This window comes from Phyllostomus discolor, chromosome 10, assembly GCF_004126475.2.
Source record: "Phyllostomus discolor isolate MPI-MPIP mPhyDis1 chromosome 10, mPhyDis1.pri.v3, whole genome shotgun sequence".
Classification (NCBI taxonomy): domain Eukaryota; kingdom Metazoa; phylum Chordata; class Mammalia; order Chiroptera; family Phyllostomidae; genus Phyllostomus; species Phyllostomus discolor.
In genome coordinates this window covers 7,327,672-7,348,795 of record NC_040912.2, presented here as the reverse complement: position 1 = coordinate 7,348,795, position 21,124 = coordinate 7,327,672, and the positions used below count along the sequence as shown (strand labels likewise).

General features: G+C 52.6%; 1 protein-coding gene across 3 annotated transcripts in view; it reads left to right on the top strand.

Moving 5' to 3' along the window:
- BMPER (BMP binding endothelial regulator) overlaps positions 1-21,124 on the top strand; it is a 214,006-nt gene that overhangs the window by 117,033 nt on the left and 75,849 nt on the right. For all 3 annotated transcript variants that reach the window (XM_036010427.1, XM_028525713.2, XM_036010426.1), the window contains exons 8-11: positions 1,036-1,145; positions 4,334-4,474; positions 6,547-6,651; positions 10,400-10,445. In XM_036010427.1, the coding sequence (XP_035866320.1) occupies positions 1,036-1,145; positions 4,334-4,474; positions 6,547-6,651; positions 10,400-10,445 (402 nt within the window). The remainder of the gene's footprint in view (positions 1-1,035; positions 1,146-4,333; positions 4,475-6,546; positions 6,652-10,399; positions 10,446-21,124) is intronic.

The window sequence follows — 21,124 nt, the reverse complement described above, 5'->3', positions numbered from 1 at the left end:
AAAAGCTCCTCAGAACCTGTATTTTGACTGGTGGAGAAAAAAAAAGCTTAACTATATATCATGTCTTTTGCCAAAAAGGATCTATAAATCCTTTTTGTAGAATACACTTTACAAAATGCACGAAGCACATGTGGATAGATTGCAGGGAAAAGGCAAACCGAGCCGATTTTACAGAGATGCAGTGCCTGTGCGAGGCTGGGCACGCCCTCCGTGCGCCCCTCAGGCTCGCTTCGCCCTTTCTGCCGACGGACCTGGAACCTCTTCAACTGTGAGGCTCTGTTATCAGTCCTTCTTTTTGCTCATCTTGTCCTTCGTGGGACATCTCGACTCCCCGTGCCTCCTTCCTTCCAATCCTCACTTCCTGCATGGTTTTCCTCTTTGCAGCTCAGGCATCACGGCCTCTGAGAAGCCTTCTCTGCTCTCCCCGTCCCCACAGTTCCCAGCTTGCCTTCCCCCAAGAACGCACCGTATGTTTGCACTGGAATCATGTGTCGCGTGTGTGTTTCCCCGGCAGACTGTGCGCTCCGAGAGGGCGGGTCTGTGTGTCTCTCCTCTTGGTTCACCGTATGGATATAAAGGGTCTGACAGAAGTCGCACCATTGGGTACTGGTGGTGGTAGGGTACGTGAAGGTCTCCCATGAGGTGGACAGCGATTTGTACATTTCACCTCACATGCCGTTTGGTGTGCTTGAAAGTGTCATTGTTATGGTACAGACTTACATGCTTATGATTTTGTAATGAAAGATTTGGTATAGATTTTCAGCTCATAAAAGGGGGCTTTATCTTATGCCGGGCCCTATATAATATCTGTTGAGCTTACAGTGTGTAATCAAACTCTTTTTAATGAAACCTCTCTAAGCTAATGACTCGTGAGGATATCCACTGGGAACATCTGACCCACGGCTCTGTTGCTGTGCATCAGATTGCCCTGGTCTTGTGAGAGTGTTTAACTGCCCTGTGTTGCAATCGCTGATGACCCGGCGGGACCACCGTGGCTTCCGCCTCATGCTTACGCTCTGCATTGCTTCCGTCTAGGTCAGAGGAAAGTGTTCGATCTCCCGTTTGGAAGCTGCCTCTTTCGCAGTGACGTTTACGACAACGGATCCTCGTTTCTCTACGATAACTGCACTGCGTGCACCTGCAGGGTACAGGGGCTCTGGGGGGCTGCAGTCCAACAGCAAGAGCATCCGGGGCTTTAGTGTCAACGTCGTAGCCTCACTTGAGGTCGCGGGGAAGCTCACACGTGGGACCCAGATTACAGCTCACTGCCGTCTTCCCAGGAACAGCACACTGGCGCCCGGTGCTGAGAACCGAGCTCCGAGGGGCCGTCTGAGGCACCAGCTGAACTCAGACGGACGCCCGTGGCGGTGCTCTCTGGATCTAGTTATCCGCAATGAATTCTCTGACACGCCTGGCAGTGAAAACAGCTCTAATCCCAGCCAGGGGGAAAGAAAGGCATGGATTCACAGCGCATCACAAGATAAACCTGGTAGTTTGGGGAGAGAGTATTTATGTTTTGTTCGCCGTATCATTGGTTACTTGAGGCGCTGCTCACTTTTCTCAGAAGGCAACCAGAAGCCTAATGACTGGTGGAGAAAGAATTCCACCACTCCCTAGTTTTAAAGGGACATGCCACACACATTTCTAGACTGTGCTTATGCGGTGCTTTATTTCTGGAACCAAGAGGAGAATCGTTTATATGGAGGACTTGAAGATCATTCCTCAGTGGGTTAACCCAAACATCTGTGCGACATGAGTGGAGAGTAATAGATTTCGGTGCTGATGGTGGTGGTGTTGTTTGTAATAGCCGAAGAGTGAGAGAGAGAAAGAGAGGAGCTTTGCTCCGTGTCAGCTCTGAGTCGGCAGCCGTGATTGGAGCTCAGAGGGTCCTGAGTGTCTGGGGCATGCTGCGTTAGGCGGTGTGCACTCCTTCTTGGGGGTGGCCGTGGAAGGGCTGGCCTGTGTGTTCCCTGGCATTGAACCCTGAGCCCCGAGCCATTCCTGAGCCCACGGACACGTTCCTGCAGCTCCCTCCTCTCTTCGTGGTTTGTATTTTCCTGTGCTAAGCTTATCGCCACTTCTTCTGTGGGCCTTGGCCTGCATCCTCGGGACTTCTCTTCCTCTCCAGGAATTTCACAAGTTATAGCTTCCTCTCGGGGATACTGAGCTTTCCATAAAACCCACCTCCTTCCTAGTTCTCTCGATTGCAGGGAGGCCAGGCCTCCCCAGGGTGGGAGTTCGCTCTGCTCACAGTGCGTCGGGTCTCGTGGGTTCCATGAGAGCTGGTTAGGAAACATGTCCCAGGGCTCAGAGGAAGTGTAATCAACACCACTCCTTCCAGCGGCCGTTCTGTGTTGTTTTATCAGAGTGTGAGCCCGTGGTTATCTTTGAGAAGCTGAATGCTTGGAGAATCGGGCTGCAATCATTTCGGAGGGTATCATTTCCTCTCTGCTTAGAGCTGCCCTCTCCAGCATCAGTGCTGTGGTAGGTTCTAGAAGCGGCGTGGTAGTTCTCTGAACACAGTGTGCCTTCCGATTTAATGATTCCTCTCCCTGCGTGTCCTTGTCTTATGTAAATTTGATTAGCAAACTCCTCTCCTCCACAGCAGCCTGCCTCAGACGTCACCTCCTGCATGGAGGCTTTCCCAGCCCCTAGATAGATCATTATCTCCTCTGCTCCGCTCCCTCCACGCCTTGACTAGTTCTGGGTACCGCATTATACTGTCATTGCTTGTTCACGTGGTTCTCTCTCCTCTTACCCTCTGAGCTTGTTGAAGACAGATGCTCATCCATCTGCGTTCTCGTGGCTCAACCCAGGGCCAGACGCCCCATCTCATGGGAGCTGGCGTGTGTGTTTGATGAAAACTGGGAAATCTTCTGTGACGTGTGCGTCACGTGAAAGCCAGTGAGCACAAATTGGAACATGCAATTGGACAAAGGATTTTTCCCCAGTTTATGAATTGACTCATAATAATTTCTATAAGCCTGGCAATGTTGTTCTAGGTGCTTAAAATATTTGACTAAATTGTGCCAGAAACATGAGAAGTCAGTGTGATGATTTCCATTTTGACGGTGAGGACCTGGGGCTCAGAGAGGTCGATTTGCACGAGGTGACACCCCCGATACGTGGCCCTGGTCCTGTTCAGCTCCCAGTCCCGTCCACTGTGTGATGTGGGACGACCCTTAGATACGAAGGATAACGAGCGACATTTTCTGAAGGAGCACCTCAGTGTCGTGTTCATCTCAGACGGTTAATCAGTGGGGCTATAGTAGATGGTACTTGACATGCCCCTTGAAGCCGTGTCCTCAGCACGGAATCCACCAAAGTCACGCGGGTTGACTGACACAACCTGCCTGTGCGTAAGGCTCAGAAACGAGTCCTCGCTCAGAGCCCACCAATGCGGTCTGTGTCTGGGAGAAGGGTCCCGCCTCATTTCTCGACCGTCATTCTCCCATGAACGCGGTACCTTTGAGGGGACTGCTGGCCTGCCCTGGGACACTTCTCCTTGTTCCACTGAATTCCACACGTGTTCCGGTCTTACAGCCCTCCCAGCTGTCAGCCCACTCCGGCGAGGTTGCATCGTGTCGGCTGGGGAGCCAGGGAAGTTGGCTTTGCTGAAGCGGCTCTGAACTTGGCTTCCGTGGGCTGCTGGGTGAATCCGTAGACACAGTGTGCTTGGCTGTTTTGTTCGTGGAACACTGCCTCTTTAGAAATCAAGTCGTACCGCTTGAGGTTGTAGATACCAAGGTGTTACCCTCAGAGGTTAAGTGGCCTGGTTAGGGTCCCACAGTTTACGAACAACCCCGAGAGCCTGGGTCCAGTTGGGCAGTTGCCCATCCCGCTCCTTTGTGAACTCGGAACACACCGAGGGGTTTCCTCTGGAGGGGGAACATTAACGCTTCGTGCCTGATCCCTGACCAGAGATGTCCTGCCTCCATGCCGAGCTCCTGGAAGGGGGCACAGAGGCCAGGAGGAGACCCAGAGAGCACTGTCAGGGACGCAGAGAGGAAGGGGACAGGAAACTGGTTGTCCCACGATGAGCAGGGCCTTCTTGCTACACACACCGGCTGAAGCAGCATCTTTAAGTCTCATGAGCGCTGAATTGTAAATCCTTGGAAGGCAGGAAGTGTGTGTCACATTTTGCACGATCCAAATATTTAATCAACAAATAAAACTTTGCAGTGGATAAAAGATGCATTGCCATACATTAAACTATGGTACCTTTAGAGTATGTTCGAGAGCAGTCACCGTGGGTTGGTGGGGTGAGGCCGGGGAGGGTGTTCGGCAGCGGTGGGAACCGCCGTTCATCTCCGGTTTGCCTCTGGGCCCCCAGGACTCCACCGTCGTGTGCAAGAGGAAGTGCGCCCGCCCCGGCGGCTGCGACAGGGGCACGGAGGCCTGCTGTGAGGAGTGCCTCCTGCGTGTGCCCCCGGAGGACGTCAAAGTGTGCAAGTTTGGCAGCAAGATTTTCCGGGTACGTCACGGGCCAAGCTCAAACTGCTGTGCTGGTCTGAAGCGTAAAATGCTGCAAACGAAATTCAGATTGGTGTCACCCATAGTGTGTGTGTGTGTGTGTGTGAACCTATAAATGCACTTATTTATATTATAGTATTACATATGTAAATATATTCAGATTCAAGTACATAGGGACAGAGAAGCAGCCGCTTTGAAAATGTTTTCCTTTCAAAAAATTTTCTTTTGAAATATGCTTTATGTTTGCCGTATGAAATATTTTAAACCTGTAAAACATGGTTGCCCTCCCCAAGCGTGGCCGGCCGGAGCTGGGGGTCGACCTGAAGCTGCCGCTGGCTAGTGCGGTGACGGGCACTCGTGTCCCCGGGAACAGCTCAGACTGAGAGCTGGCTGCTTTGGGGACTTCTCCACACCGCTGCTCTGCAAAGGGAGACTTTCTCATCAACACGTCCAGAAGGTGTTCAGGGGAGGGTGTCTGTCCACGGTGTACGTACGTGGCCGGCCCGGCACAGGGGAGAGAGCATGCCCCCGCTGAGCAGCAGGGCTGTCTGCTGGCTGCTCCCACCTCCCAGGTGTTTTACCTTGTCGTCCAGCGGCCCAAGTGGGAAGCTGCCCAGCGGCCATTTAAACGTCAGGGTGGATATTGTTGGCTCTGTCCGAAGCGTTTCCCCTCTGGTCCGTCCGCCCCAGGGGTGGAGAGAGTCTCTCTGTCCCCGAGGGCGCCTTTTCAGGACCCCGCCGACGCGGAGGCTGCCCTTAGCCAGACCTCCCGTTACTCTGCAGAGCAGCAGGGAGAGGCTCGGTTCTTCGCATCAGTGAGAAGAATGGTGTGTCACGCCCGAGGGAAGGGGGTGTGTGCGTGTGTGTGACGTTCACACCAGGCCTTTAGAGCTGCTTGTGCCCTCTTTCCCCGAGGTCGCGCCTGTCCACGGCATCCAGGTGCAGTGACCCCCCCTCACGGCAGTGCTGAGTGTGCAACGCTCCTTAGCTTAAGGGTCCTTTAAGTGACTGAGGCCCGAACTCATGGACACAGGGCCATCCTTGAAACTCGGAGTCCGAGAACTGTGTGCTGGGAGACTCCGGCCCTTTAAGACAACTTCAGGTGGGTCTTCTCCCGGGGAATAGAAGTCCCCACGGAGTGGACAGTCTGGAAAACGGCTGTCAAAAACGAGGAGGGGGAGGAAGAGGAGCCGTCTACACGACAGACCCGAGCTCGTTTCTCTGCTCCTGACCAATTTGCCGCGAGCCCAGGAAGGACTCCCTGGCGCATTTCCCGGCCCCGCGCTGCTGCTGACCGTCTCTTTTCCCCAAGGCAGGGACGGACACCCCTGACGGTTCTCCAGGGCGCGGGGCTGCCTTTGTAGACTGCACAGCCAGTGAACCTAAGACATTCCTCAAATAGCTCTTTCAGGGCCGGAAAGCAGGTCCCAAAGTGCTTCCCAGCTCTTTGGGAGGAGAGTGTGTGACGGGAAGGGGCGTGGCGTGAGTGGCTTTTAGAGTTTGCTCTCCGGGGCCCACGTTGTCAGGTGACTTCCTGGTCGGGGGGTGGCCTGGGCCCCGGGAGTCGTCAGAATCAGCCCCTGCTCTGGGCATGTTTGTGCCCCGTGTGGCCCAGAGCCGTGTCGCCGCTGGGAATAAACTGACAACCTTCAGGCAGCTCAGTTAGTGGCTGGTGTCGGGCACAGCTCGAGCACTTCTGTCCTGTCCAGCAGGAAACATGAGACCTTTGTTACTACATCACGTATGAAAACGCCTGTTTTTCTCCCCATGCAGGAGGAGCAAGATGCAAAGAGGACTTAGCTGCCTGAGAATTCCTTTCATATCCTGGAGGGGAACACACACACACACACACACACACACACTTACACACACACACACACACACACACACACACAGATCTGATCTTAATGTTAACTAGGTCAGGTGCAGGCGGATGCCTCAGAGAACCTTAGTCTCCTGATGGCATCCCTCGCCCAGGGTAAGAGATGCTTCCCTTGGCAGAGGAAACCCAGCCTGTTGGGTTAGCTGCCCCCGGCCCCCAGCTGACAGCCGAATCCTGTGCTCTCCCCCCAGGATGGAGAGATGTGGTCCTCTGTGAACTGCACCATCTGTGCTTGCGTGAAAGGCAGGACGGAGTGTCGCAAGAAGCAGTGCGCTCCCATCAGCAGCTGCCCGCAGGTACGTGTGGGATGCAGGCTGGTGTACCTTTACCTGGGCATCCTGGGAAGCGTTCTGTGTGTGGTCTGGCCCCTGGGCACTGAATCCAGATCTCCTGGAGCTTGCATGTTCTCCAGTAGCCACATGCCCCTTGCAAAGCTCGCTCCGGCTCTTCTGCAGTTTCTACCCAGATTCTAGTCTCCCGTGAACACAGCTCCCACCTTGCCCTTGTCTCTGCTCTCCTATGTCTGAGTGACCTTGCCCTGTTCTCGCCTGAGTGTCTCCCACTCCTGTTAGGTCTGCTCCCTCGTTTCTTCGGCTGGGTTTTCTGTTGAACATCACCGCATCCTTTGCATTTCCCTTCTGTCTCTCCCTTCTCACATCAGAGTTTTATTGCCAGAGCTATTCAAAGGCATAAGTGGTTGTTTCTCAGGAAACTTCTCAAGGGTTTTCTCCTGCCTAGCAGCACGCCAACCCCCTTCTGAAGTTTTCCGTCTCGAACCCTGGCCTCCATGGCTGTTTGAGTCGAACTCGTGTCCTTGCAGGAAGACCTCCTTCCAGCAGCCCACAGTCCCAGCGCTGAACAAAGCCGCCATTGTCCCCCTAGCCCGAGCCTCTGGGAACTGGCCTCAGCGACTTGAAACCTCTCAAAGCTTCATGCATTTTGGGAAAATGTCAAACCTCTTCAGTACTGTCCAGTGAATGGAAAAAAGAAAACTGTCCACGGATTCGGGGCCTGCTCGCCCTTCCCTGTTATCGACAGCCTGTAATTTCGCTCACATCTGTTATTGTCGTAAACAAAGCGGCGCTGGGGTTGCTCGACTCCCAAATGAGGCTCAGGGAACACCAGCTGCTGCTATTGCACAACTGAATAAAGGGGGGGGGGGAAGAAGTGAAAAAAAAAAAAACCCCAGCCAAAAATCCCTAATTAGTCTTGCTTTAGAAAGCCTCAGACATAAAACTGAAAACCTCCCATAAAAGAAGACGAAGGGGGAAAAAAGCAGATACAGTACATAGACGTGAAGACTTGAACGTGGCCTACTTATAAATATTCATTGGGAAAATCAGATCAATCTTCTCCGCCCGGCCTGCGGGAGCCCCCCAGCTGACGGCCTCTTGCAGCACATGTTAGCAATAATGGGCTTCCTTCTGCCGCAAGACGAGCACTGGGCGCCGTGCCCACCTGGTGGCTCAGGCCCCGAGCTCCGCAGGCCGGGGTGGAGGGTCCGGCCGCACGTGAGCTCCGCCGAGGGTGGCGGGGCTGATGGTTTTCATTGTCTTCCTGCTGTGCGGAGGTCAGGGCTCTGGATGTCACCAGCTGTGTCTGGCTGGCGTTTCTCCTTTATGGACCACATTTGGGCCAGGGGCCTCGAGCCTCCAGTCACGGGCCTTGCTCCCAGCTCCCCACCTCCCCACCCACCCTATCTTGTCCAAGCCTGTCCCTGCCTGGCTCCCGCCTCAGGGGCCACCTTTCCATTTCTAAGCGTCTTTCCAAATGTCCCTCTAGTTCGCACTCTCCCCGCTCCATGGCCACGGTTGCCCACTTACTGCCCTGCTCCTGCACTGCCCGGGGAAACTGTAAAAACCCAAAGAGCCCGCCTGCGTTCCCTGCCCTGTCCATCCCGGCCCTGTACGTCTCTTTTCCAGAAGTACGTGTGCCTTGCTGAGGAAGGGTTTTCTGGTTGGGTTCCGTGTCCACCCTCCCTGGCAGCTCCGCAGAGAGAATGGAGCCCGTTTGTGAGGCTGGGAGGCCAGGTGGATTCTAGCGGCGACAGGGCTGCTCTGACATTGTCGTCTCCGCATCACTGACATGCACCGAGACTTCCTCTGTAGTCACGAGGCTAACCCCACTGAACGCTGGGACCGCCCTCTGAAGTGGGTGTCCTCACGACACCCTTCTTACAGATGAGGTCACAGCCTGTCTGCACAGGTCGTGTAACTCACGGCCTGAGCTCCACAGCCATTTCTGTGCAATCCAGGGGCTCTGACTCCACAGCTCGTGCTTGGTGTGCTCCCCACCTACTCCAGCGTTACTACCAGCCCCACTTGCATTTTCTGAGGAAGCTGGTGGCAGTCCCTGCCAATGTGCGCATGCAGGGGACCATGTCGCCGCGTGCTGTTGGGGCCTTGGGTGTAGACAGCTCCGTTCCACTCGGACAGAGCACCTCCCCCACCCCCGGGGCCATCCTGCCATCGGCCTGAGCCTAACACACTTGGTTTTGTCCTCAACTGCTTTCAGGCCGAGAAGCCAAAGGAGACCTGTGTGCCGGGTAGAGGCGAGAGCTCTAGGCCCTGAACATGTGTGGTCCTGCCCCAAGCTGCGGGGTGGCTGGGCGGCACCAAGTTTTCAGTCTTACTCCACGTCACCGTAGCCGTCGCTGAGGTCTCTCGTTGATGGGAAAACGAATGAGACGTGGTTCTGGTTTCTCAGTTATTAACCAGCATTTTTGAGTCAGTATGATTTTTTTCACGCACCTAAATCTATTTTTGAGGCAGCCGACCAGTAGTAGAATGAGTGGATGAACCTTATACTCTATGTGACCTTGACACAGGCCTTGGGCCACCTCTCTGTGATCTCTCTTCTCTAGTTCCCTAGACACAGGTATGGGGACACCCACATTAGAGGGTCCTTGTGAAATTTAAGGGGGATAAAGTGTGAAGAATGTACAGCACTCTTTCTAATGTACAGCAGATGCCCAAGGAAAATGTAATTCCCTCAGTGATGAAGGATGAAAGAGGATAGAAATCTGGGGTGGAGATCACGTGGCTTTTAGGGTCACACAAAGTTAGGTTTGATTTTGGCTTCTGCCACCGCTGCGTTGTGTGACATCAGTTTCTTCGTCTGCAAAAGGGACATATTCAACTCATAAGATTCTTGGGCATCTTAATAATAATAATTATTATTATATATAATGTTAATTAAACCTTAAGTGTTTCACATGTTGGATTAGTAACTCCTCACAGCTAGCCCGATGTCGGGTAACCTAAGGAGAACGTCTAGGAGGGTCTTTGTTACACCGCAAGGTGCTCCGTGGATGCTCATCTGTCTCCTCATTTCCACTTCGCTGGGAGTCCCGTTGAGTCAGGGACGAGACAATGCCATTTTCTGATACGGGAATACGCTTCCTCCTTCACATGTCATGCATGAAAAACAAATGGGAAGAAATGCATTTTAGGAGATGTATTTCCAGAAAGGTAATGGAAAATTACTCTGCATTTCAAAACTCTCGGCTTCATTGGCTTTGGCTGCATAGCCATTTCCGAAAGAAGGAATCCGGCCGAATTGGGTCTGCAACCCAGTGATGGTCCGTACCCACGGACCTGCACGTGGGTGGAGGTTGACTGTTCGGGCCCCTCCGAGCAGCAGAGCAGAGTGGAGGCCCGGCGTGGACCGCTGGGCCGATAGGCAGTTCCTGCCTCTCTGCACGTGCTCTTGGCCCACAGAGGACCAGATTTGCGTATCAGTGAAAAGGTCGCATTTAGGTTGTCTCCATCTGCCCTCCAAGCGACAAAAGACACATCAATGAGTCCCTTAGATATTTCTTGGCATAGAAAAACAGGAAAGCTTTCTGAATGGCTTTGCCTGGCCTGAGAAACTGATACTTGAAACTTCATGTTCACCACCATCGTCCCCGTCTGGGTACTGAGTTCCAGTACCACTTGGACCAATTTCACTGGTTTATCTGAGATTAGATTTAAAAAGAGTATTGTCCCCAGCAGACCCTATTTCTCAACATTAAAAACTCTTCTTTGTTTTTCTCTTGATTAGGGTAAAATTCTCAACAGAAAAGGATGCTGTCCTATTTGCACTGAAAGTAAGTTTATTCCTTTGCAAATGTGCTGTGAATGTTTGTTTTGACTTTGTAGTGCGATAAGAAACATGGTGGTATCAGTTTTCTGCATGTGTTGTTTAAATCGGTAAAAGATGGGGTCCTCCTGGCTCCCTGCAAACACTGCAAGGCAGTCACAATGCTCTACAAAAGCACAGCTAAGACAAATGGAGACATTTCCACTGGCACTTGTGGCTGTGAGAAATTGAGATGACACGTGGTGCGATGTGGTTTAGGAAGGACTAGGTAATCTGTGTGTGCATTTTACCTTCCGCTCACATTTGCTGTCCTAGAGGCTAAGATAATGGTATCCAGTGGAACCAAACAGTACGCGTAAGCTAGGAGGGATTTTCCTTCTATCGTTATAAAGCCGAGCAGCTGTATTTACCTCCTCCCCCTGACCTCTTCCCCGTTTCACCTGGGCACACCCGCTGTCGCTGTCGGCAAAGGTAGAACAGGAGGTCTCCTGTCTGGCAGTGGTCCGGCCCCACTGCTATTCTGACCTGAGTTCTAGCACGGCCTGTCCCAGGAGCTATCTGAGGCCACCCTACTCATCACACAGGCCAAGCGCAGCGACAGGCCCCATGTGTCCCTAAGCGCAGACAGCTGCCCGGATCTAGCGGCAGGTTCAATGGCTTCCTCAAGAATGGTTCATTCTTGTGGCGCTGAGATAGGAAGTGCTTCCTGGAAGGAGGAGAACTGGCAATGTCCCTATCAGGTTAGTCTGCATATGTGAAAGCCATCGAATCTATGAGAAAGTATTTTAGGAGCCAGTCAGGCTGAGAGACATGGGCTTTGTGGGTGGCTGTGAGCAGTGTTCATGTGAGAACCGCTGTGGTCATTCCACTTGTCTCAAGTATTTTGGGCAATAGATACAGAGATTGTACATATAGATGCATGTGGCATATATGTGGTTACATATGTCATATCATATCACATTATGATCTATAATATATACACATATGTCACGAAGTCTTGAGATGGAGAGCTATTAAATAACTTTTTTCACATTATACACTGGATAACAGTACTAATTGAGTTGGTGAGAATTAAATCATAGATTTCATAAAGGAATATTTCTTTAGAGATAATGCAGCACATAAAATAACTCAAAGGGGGCCAAGAAAACGTGACTCAGCCGAGCCCAGAAATGAAGAAGGCAGGGAGGGTTGGCTCTGAGGAACACAGCAGTGGATTTGGGAATACACGGATGGGCTGTTACACTTAATCGCCCTCCCAGCCTCGCTCTGTGAGGAAACCACATTTGTAGGTGGGTGGGCGGGCGGCCGCCTCCAGCCCACGTCCTCCCTGGATGAGCGGGGCCGGGCCGAAATGGACGGTTTTCCTCCGTACCCGTGTCGGTGGAGTTGTCTGCCTTTGCCCAGAAAGTGCTGTGTCTCCTCGCTGAAGCAGAGGCAGACTTCAAAGGAGCCCGTCTGGTTTTCTAGTGAACCTTGCAGCTTGCTGAGCACAGACAGGTTGCAGACGCCTGCTGCTCCGCACAGAAACACGTGGCCGTGTTCACAGAAGCACGTGGCCGGCCCCGTTCGGAAAAGCAGCCTGCACCCTGGCTTCTCCGATGCTGTCTCCCATGAGTCAGGATGGTGGTCATAGAGAGAGTTGAGGGAGAGGCTGCATTTCATTGCTGGTTTATCCACAGTGGGTTAGCCTTCCCGTATCTAGAATACTGGTGGTTTGTCAGGGAAAAAGAAAGGGAGAGAAATAGAAGGATGGGCATGGCAAAATCAAACCAAGGTTTCAACCAGTCACATGAAATATTATGTGGACCAGGTGAAGGAGCCTGTGACCTCTGTCACCGATAGAGATTGGCATGAGGGAAAGCCACCCAGCGGGAGGGGCACCCGGGAGACCGAGAACCCGGTGCACCTGCATCCAGCAGGCCGGTGTGGGAGGGGCCCGGCACGTGGTTCTCGGTCCAGTTCCACACAAGACCATCCCACGGCTGTCTCCGCCTTTCCCTCGGCGTTCATGCCATCTCTTCACGCTCCCTCGCTGCCCAGCAGCTCTCCCATCGGGGCTGTGAAACACATTCTTCCTGGGCAGAGTTTCCCTGTCCCTCCCATTTCTGTACGCAATGCCCGGACCTTCATAACACATGCACGCTGACTTGTCCTTCCGCTGTGGCCGGAGGCCTCCTCTGGAAATCCCCCTGTCGTGAGAACCAGGGTCCCAGTGAAACATGTAGGTTTGTTTTTCTCCCCTTCTGTCAGCTCTGAAAGCTCTTCTGATACGTGGTTTCTAGAGCAGACAAGTGGAGGCTGAAGGAAAAACTAAGGCTACTTTTCTCTAAACCCAGAAAAACAACTGGCTTCCATTTTATTCGAACAAAATCACACACGTACATGCCCCTTAGTTACTGCAGGGTTTCCAACCTCAGTATTACCGATAGTCCGGCCAGAGAGTTCATTGTCTGTTGTGGGTCTGGCTTGTGCATTGTATGATGTTTAGCAGCATCTCTGGCCTCTTCCGGGTAGATGCAGTAACACTCCTGTCCCCAAGGTTATGGCAGTCAACAACATCTCTAGACGTGGCCAATATCTCCTGGGTAGCAAAGTCGCCCCTGGTTGAGAACCACTGATACTCCAAACCAGGGTGACAGCAAAGGTGAATACAGAGGTGGGCGTGCGAGGCACTAGTAACAGTAACTGCCTCTCGGCACGCTGTGATTGGATGAAGGGGGAGCGTAAGGCATGGGTGCCCTAAGGCGGGCGTGGAACGTGAAAGACCAGAAGCCTCTGGGGTTCCTTGAATGTGGTTCTGTAGGTTCATTGCCTAGCCTTACGAAAACGTATAAAGGCACAATTATATCTCGACTCATTGAGAGTCACCATCTTTGCTTTAGTTGCTAGGAAGCTAGAAGCTAACGTGCAGCCGGCCTCTGACGGCATCCAGTTCTGGGTGACCAGCTCAGTCCTGGCTTCGTCTTCCGTGTCTGCCCTTCTGTGTGGCCAACTGCTCAGTATGTACGCCTGTGAGCTCCTTGCGGTTCTTCTTCGGAAGGAGGCAGGAATACGTACTCAGACCCATCCATCCATCCTTTCATTCGTACGCGAAATGGGCTGACTACATGGTTTCGATACCCTAAACCTGACTTTGGTGATCTGTGATAGGTCAGTAAGCGTCACCCCATTCCAGCACTGGTGGCATGGCCCTGTCTGTTCCTGAAACCCCACAGAGTGCCAGCCGTCTTGTCGGGGTTGGTCTGACTTGGGGTGCTTGGGGCTGTCAGACCTCTGAAAGGGATAGTCAAGGGGAAATGAGTCCTGGCTGCAGAACGTGCTATAGGCTTCTCCCGCAAGAGTCAGAGAGAACGGTCAGTTGGCAGTTCTGAAGGCAAGGAGCAGTAGCTGAGGTACAAACTAGCTGGTCTGAGAGGGCAATGACGATTCTATCAAAATTGGGAGGGGAATAAAAGGGATCCTCTTAAAAGTAGTCCTGAAAGAAATATGGAAATCGTAGCCATCTTCTCCTAGCATGGGTCATTCTCTCTCTCTCCTTTTCCAACAGAAAGGAATTAAATTTGGTTTGGGTGGATTACTTAAAATAAAATACCGAAAATGAGCTAAGCACACTTTATAAAGCTTTTGCGCAAGTGCTACTTCTTGCTCAAGTGTGAGCTGTTGCCCAAAGTGAGTCCCACTGTCCCTGGGCGGAGCGTCCCGGGACCGAGAAGTAGGCATGGGCCCTCACATGTAGCAGCACTTGGTTTGCGTGCGGCGTGCAGTGGGCGGTGGGGTCTTGACCTGCCCATCCCACAGACACTGGAATCAGATCAGTGCTTGGCTGGCAGCATGTCTGTTTTCAGACATGGAAATAATACTCAGAAGCAAACTTTTCACTGACAAGAGAGGGGGGTGTGTGTGTGTAGAGAGAGAAGAGAGAAACCAAGGGGCAAGGGGGGGAGAGAGAATCTAATCTCTCAACCGTCTGCAAGACCAGACGCAGCCAAAGGCAGTGCAGCCGTGGCGGATGCCCGGCCCGGACCCCGGGTCTCACAGATACACTAAGCTGTGCCTGTAGCTGTATTCGTGCCAACCCTTAGAATCCCAGCCCCAGAGGAAAGTTCACCATTGCATAACACAGGGCCGGGTAGGGCTCTACTGAGCACAGATGTGCAGTTAATTGAAATAACCTCAACTACACGCTCTGCAAGTAACAGGAAATATCAGATTCCTGCAAGTCAGGGTGCAAGGAGGCTCACAGTTGCCAGGTGACCTCTTTAAACCCCCCAAGGGCTAGTTTCCAGCTGTGCGCTGCCTGGTGAGCCTGCTGTGCGGAGCTCTCCCCCTCCCCCCGCCCCGGCCTGCTTCACGCACCCACCACGGAGGCCGTGGAAGTGCCCTGGCTGGTTCCGGCACGTCTTACTTAAAAGTCTCTGGGCATACCCGCGGATGTCTCCAGCTAAAGAGCAGCCGACGGAGGGGAGGGTGCCACAACCATTTAACCAACACAGCGGAGCCCCTTTTATGAGAAATTTCCCCTGACAGAGGCTCTGCACATTGCTAATTCTGAGTCTGAGCAAGGTTTCTGGCCTCGGACACTACAAGCAGCTCCAGGTCCCTGAACACCACGAGTCCGTCCTTAGCTGGGGAAGGCAAGGAAATTTGAAACCAGAGCCCGACATGCATGTCAACTAAGAGTCCCTGGCGTCGCCTGCAGCCCGGCCAGGGGTGTGGGAAGCTCGGCAGCCACCAGTTTCTGCGTGAGCATCTGGGGCTGGGTGGTCGCTGCTCCGGAGGCCCAGCCAGCAGACAGGGGTGGCAAGTGAGACCCAACCGTCCCACACGTGGTGGCCAGGAGAGCACCCTGGCAGGAGCCTTGGAGGGAGGGCACGGAAATCAGTTTGTTTTTGTTTTGTGCACCGTTCTGTCCTAAGGGATGTTGTTACTTTAAGTTTTCTGGCTGTGACTTGGTGCTCAGTTGGAGGAGGAGCCTGAAGTCCTCAAGACTCATGTTTTATTCGCCACCTACAGGGTGATAGTGCCCCATCAGTTCTGACTGTTAGCAGTCGCCGTCATCATCATCATCATCAGATAATAACAGCAGCAATAGTCACACCAGCACAGCAGGAGCTAGCATTTCCTTAGCACCTGCTCTGCGTCGGAACACTGATGTGGGCTCCCTCACGTGACCCTCCTGACTTCTCTCAGCCAGCTTACGGTCCGGGAGGCTGAGCGGTTAGGTTCGGAGGGATGCCCGAGGGGGGCGGCGGAGCCTGCGTTCCCACCAGGAAGTCTGGTCCCAGGGCCTCAGCTGCAACGCCCCCCCATGCCCCCAACTTCTTCGTCACTCTGTCCCGTGGGATAACTGGTTGCAGTTCGGGGGACGCAGCAGGGCTGCAGGGTTCCACTGCCGGTGAGGACCGGAGGCTGGGGAAGGCTGTTAGGAGAAGTTCCCAGAGCAGTAGCGTTTCCCCGCTCCACCTGGCAGAAGTGTAGACTCACGTGCCCGGGCTCCCATCTGCCCAGTGACCCCGCCGCCTGCCTGTCCCCGTGCAGAGCAGCGACCTCTGGGATGCTCTGTACGCACCGATGCACCCAGCTGGCTCTGTGTTCCATGTTCAGTCACTGCTCCTGGCAAATTTTTTTTTCCTCCTGGCCACCCAGGGTTGAGGCATTTCCAGCGATAAGTGATGATCTCCCCAAATGCGTTTATTCACAACATTGAAATGTATATCATTTTAAACTGAAATTAATTGTGTCTAATTTCCACCAAGAGTGAGTCAAAGCAAGTTCATGCTGCCGCTCAAGTGCACCAGCATTTTCGCATCATGGGATGGACAAGTGAATGTGCCTTGACTGAGAAGTCAGCCGTCCCACTTCCGCTTTTTTAAAAAGATTTTATGTATTTATTTCCAGAGAGGGAAGGGAGGGAGATAGAGATAGAGATAGAGATAGAGAGAGAGAGAGAGAGAAACATCAATGTGCGGTTTCCGGGGGCCATGGCCTGCAACCCAGGCATGTACCCTGACTGGGAATCAAACCTGCGATGCTTTGGTTTGCAGCCCGCACTCAATCCACTGAGCAATGTCAGCCAGGGCTCCCACTTCCGCTTTTTAAAATCCTCACCTGAGGACACATCCCCTGATTCCAGAGAGAAAGGAAGGCGGGGGAGGGGAGCTGAAATAAATGTACTGAGGGGCCGGGAGAAAGAGAAAGAGAAAGAGAGAAAGAGAAACTTGGATTGGTTGCCTCCCCTAGGTGCCCTGACTGGGGATCAAATCCACAACCTAAGCATGTACCCCCATCAGGAATTGAACCCACGGCCTTTTGGTGTATGGGACGATGCTCCAACCAGTGGAGCCACTGGGCCAGGGCAACCCCCCCACTTCCTAGGTGAGGAAATGGAGGTTCACACTCACTGTAGTATTAGCTGGAAACACTGGGGTGGGAGCATGCTCCCCCCCACCCCCCGTTTCTTTGTTCACCCTCCCAGCCTAGTATTTATTCTGTCCTGTCATATGGTTTCCCTCGGTCTTTGCTCGGGAAAGTTATCTTTAATATTCACGGACTGTTCTTAAATCACTCGATTAAAAGTGACTTCCTTGCCGGACTTTGAAAAACACGCTTTTTCTGTAGAGCTCTAAATCCATCCCCAGACCCCTGCTGCAGCGCAGCCACGGCCACCGCCTTGAATCTCGGGAAAGATGCGGGAGCCCGGCTTTGACGGCGGGAGCTGGTGGCTAAAACCCCTGAACAGGGTGCCCCTGAAACACAGCTGGGGGAGAACACAGAGGCTGCGAACCCCAAACCCTGAAACGGACACGTGCACTTCATGGGAAGCACTGTGGGATGAACTGCACGTTGCCCCACGCCGAGCCGAGGCAGAGTTATTTCTCTGTGAGGGTCACATCTCCTGGGAGCAAAACAGGAACGGTTGCTACATCTGCTGGCACTAAACTGCCCCTGTTGCCCGCATTGATTTACGGAGTGGAAGCCTGTGTCGGGCAGCGTGGCAAACGCTCTCCGTGCGTCCTGTCATTTAATCCGTGCACGGGGGTCCCTGAAGGGGCAGCCGCTGTTACCCCCATGTTACAGACCGGAGATGTGAGGGTCCGAGCGATTGACTGGGGCAGGATCCCTGCCCAGGAGATGCCCAAGCCCGGACTTTCTAGCACTGTTTCATGTTCTCTCCGTGGACCACATTTTCATTCGTGCTGGGTGTTCGCCTTCCAATGTATATGAGGTTTGCCAGGTGCTTTTCTCTCCCCGAGACTGAGGACTTCCCTTTGAAAGCAGGTGTATGTGCTCACCTTTTAAACCTGATCTATGTTGAGGAGGACACGCAGCCTGTTCAGACTCTCGGGTTACAGTGTGTGAGTTCCGACCTTCCCTGGGAGCTTGGAGAAGTGACATATGAGCTGCTCTCCATAGTTCCCTTCGGTGTGAAGTTCATGTTTATGGATGTGACCTCTTTTCTCCGTACCACGGGCCCCAGCTGCCGCTCCGTGCCACTGCTGAGCCTTCCCATCCTCCCCTCGGCACGCCTACCTCCTGCTTTGACTTTGTGCCTTTTCATCCCGTAAGCTCACAGCCCCGCCTGCCCCCACGGCACCCCTCCTTCTGTGGTCTCTCACTCTGGTTTCAGATCGACCTAGACTCCGAGGTCCCCAACACAGGACCTCCTGAGAAGATGCTAACAGGGCAGATGTCAGCTTCTGATTTTGGGGGAGACCACATTCTTCTTCTGGGTGCTGCATTTGAATGTCATGAACTGTGGCTTTCCTTGATTCTCCAAATTCTCTGCATTGGGGGCTGGGTGGAGGGTCTCAGGGCTGTTCCCAGCCCGTGTCTATTGACCGGGTTCTGGCGGTGCCCCCACTATCCCAGCTGCGCAGGTTGAGAGCCTTGATGCTATTGCTCCTTCTTTTGGCATTTCTCTCTCCTGCCGCTCATCGGCCATCAGGTCTGGTGGATCGTCCCTTGGTCTTGTTTTTCTAATGAATAATTTTCTTCCCATTGCCACGGCAGCCAGACCCTCATCCCACGGCCTGCCGCTAATTTCTGTCTTTCCTCCGTCAGCCCTTCTCCTCTGCCCACGGCTGTCAGAACCCCAACTTGGCTCTCGCAAGAACCTCCGCCGGCCGCCTGCTTCCTTCCCTGGTTTCGGCTCCCCTAAGTTTGTTTTATAAAACGCCGGTGCCGAGGGATAGTCATGAGTGATGTTTTCAAAACAAGAGTCTGTGCTTGAATACATTCAGGATGTGCCAGGCCCAGTGGACTTGAATACTTTTCCTCCGCTGCAGAATTCGCAGAGCCCGTCACTGCCAGCCCGTGTGCCGGGTACACTTTCAGGGGGTGATGGAGAATAGAGAACCCCTCGAACTCATTGGAGCTACAGAGATTTTGTTTATTTCTACTTACTCTGGCAGAGCCACAGGCAGGATTGATGTCTCGGAGGAAACGCGTTGAGAAATGTTGGTTCTTTGGAGTATATTTAAACTTCTCAGGCTGGCGATCAATCTCAGGCCAATTTATTTAGACAGCTTGGGTTCTCGTGTGTCTCCAGGCAACTCCCCACTCCTGTCAGATTGTGATCTTTTCTTCTTGTGCCAGTTGTGATCTTTTCTGCGTCTGTGACTTTATTAACCTTCTCCTCTGGTCGAGAAGGCTTACCACCCCAGTCTAGCCCCACATCTACAGTTTGTAAATGAACTCAAAATTTCAACCAGTCTATGCTCTCTGTATATGCTGCAGCCCTACCCAGCCCTATTTTAGCCAGCAGTGGATTGCTGTTGGCTGGGTCTGCATCAAATTTGTAATAATAAAACTAACGATGGCTACCCTCTGAGCATCTAGTATGTTCTAAGCACCCCTGGAATATTAGCTTTATCTTTATAACCGCCCTTCAAGGTTGCTGTCCTTGGACCCATGCTACCGGTGAACCAGCTGAGGTTTGTAGGTAGCTGGTCCATGGTTTTCATTAAGTGGCAAGGCTGGGATTCCAACCAGGGCTCTTTTCAAAGCAGAGAGTATTTGCAGAGCTCCAAGGTGGCTTTCAAGCTAGAAGCCAGGTCAGCTTGGAGATGTGAAGCTCATCTCTTCAGCTCAGATGCACAGCTCTCTCGCCTGATAAATGATGGTGTCTAGTTTAAAGAGAGCAAACAGTTTAAGGTCAGAGCCTGAATAATGAGAACACAAAAATGCATCTTCTGTAACAAGTGTGCATGACCACTTGGTGAGTTCCCAGCGTTCTGGACGGTGCCTAGGAGGACGTGGATAAAAAGCTGACGCAGACCCTGAGCTTAGGAACCTCTACTGGGGCTGGGAGATGAAACATAAATACCTTAGATACGAAAGCCATAGCCCTGGCTGGTGGCTCAGTCAGTTGGGGCATCGTCCCGTAACAGAAATGTTGCAGGTTTGATTCCCCAGGCGGGACATGTACGGGAGGCAACCGATCTCTCTCTCTCTCTCTTTCTCAATTTAATAAACATATCCTTGGACGAGGCTTTAAATAAAAGAAAACCATAGAATATAGTTTATCATGAACTTCTAGACAGGCATTCTTTAACTGAAATTCGTGGGCTCCTAGGAGGTGACTGATCAGTCTCGGAACAGGGTATCCATGAACCTTGACGTTTGGGTGGACTCACTCGTGCATTTGGAGGGAGGGGTGTCTACACGTTTCTTTGGGTGCCCAAAGCGCTCCGATCCCAGCTAGTTAATGACAACTGCACAGGGTGCCGTGGTGTGGGGTGCAAGTGGGACCTTCGGGTCACAGCGGGGAAGGCACTGGCCTCAGAGCCGCAGAGACCAGGCTGGACTCTGTCTTTACTGCCATTGGCTGAGTGACCATGGGTAACAGGGCAGCCTGCCCACACTCACGGCTCAGAAGTCGGGGTACCGCTGTGAAATGTGTGGAGAGGCAGTAAGGGTTAAGGGAGACAGTGACCAGCGGGGAGCGTTCGGCACGGTGCCTGCATGAACTAATCACTTAGACTGGTCGGGTTGGTTTTTGCCGAGTGTATCAGCTTCTTATTGCTGCTGTAACACATTACCGCAAACTTAGTGGCTTAAAACAATACACATTTATTATCTTACAAGTTCTGGAGGTCCGAAATCTGAAATGGATCTGAATGGGCCCAAATCAAGGTGTGGGCAGGCCTGCCCTTCTAGAAGCTTCAGGGCAGAATTGGCTTCCTGGCTTGCCCGGCTTCCGGAGGCCTCCCGTGGGTCTTGAACCGAGGCCGCCCTCCATCTGCAAAGCCAGCAGCGGTGGGCCGAGCCCCTCCCACACTGCCTCACTGTGCCCCTCACTCCCCTGCCTTTCCCTGGCATGTGCAGCGGCCCTTGTGAATGAGTTAGTTGGGCCTGGATGACCTGGGATCACTCCCCTTCCCAGGGTCGGCTGACCAGCTACCTGGATTCCAGTTGTAGCCTTAACACCTTGTTCTGAGAGCAACAGTTAATTAGTAAATTTATTAATTTGATTAAGCAAATTTCTGATGATTATCTGTCACATTCCAGTCATTCTATGTATCTATTTTAGTAATAAGTTCAGTGGGGGCAGTTTATTTTTTTCCACCTAAATATATTCTTTAATTAATTACCTCATTCATTCCACTAATATTTATTAATACCTAATATGTGTTGTACCAGGCATTGCTATAATGCAAAGATAATATAAAATAATATAAATAT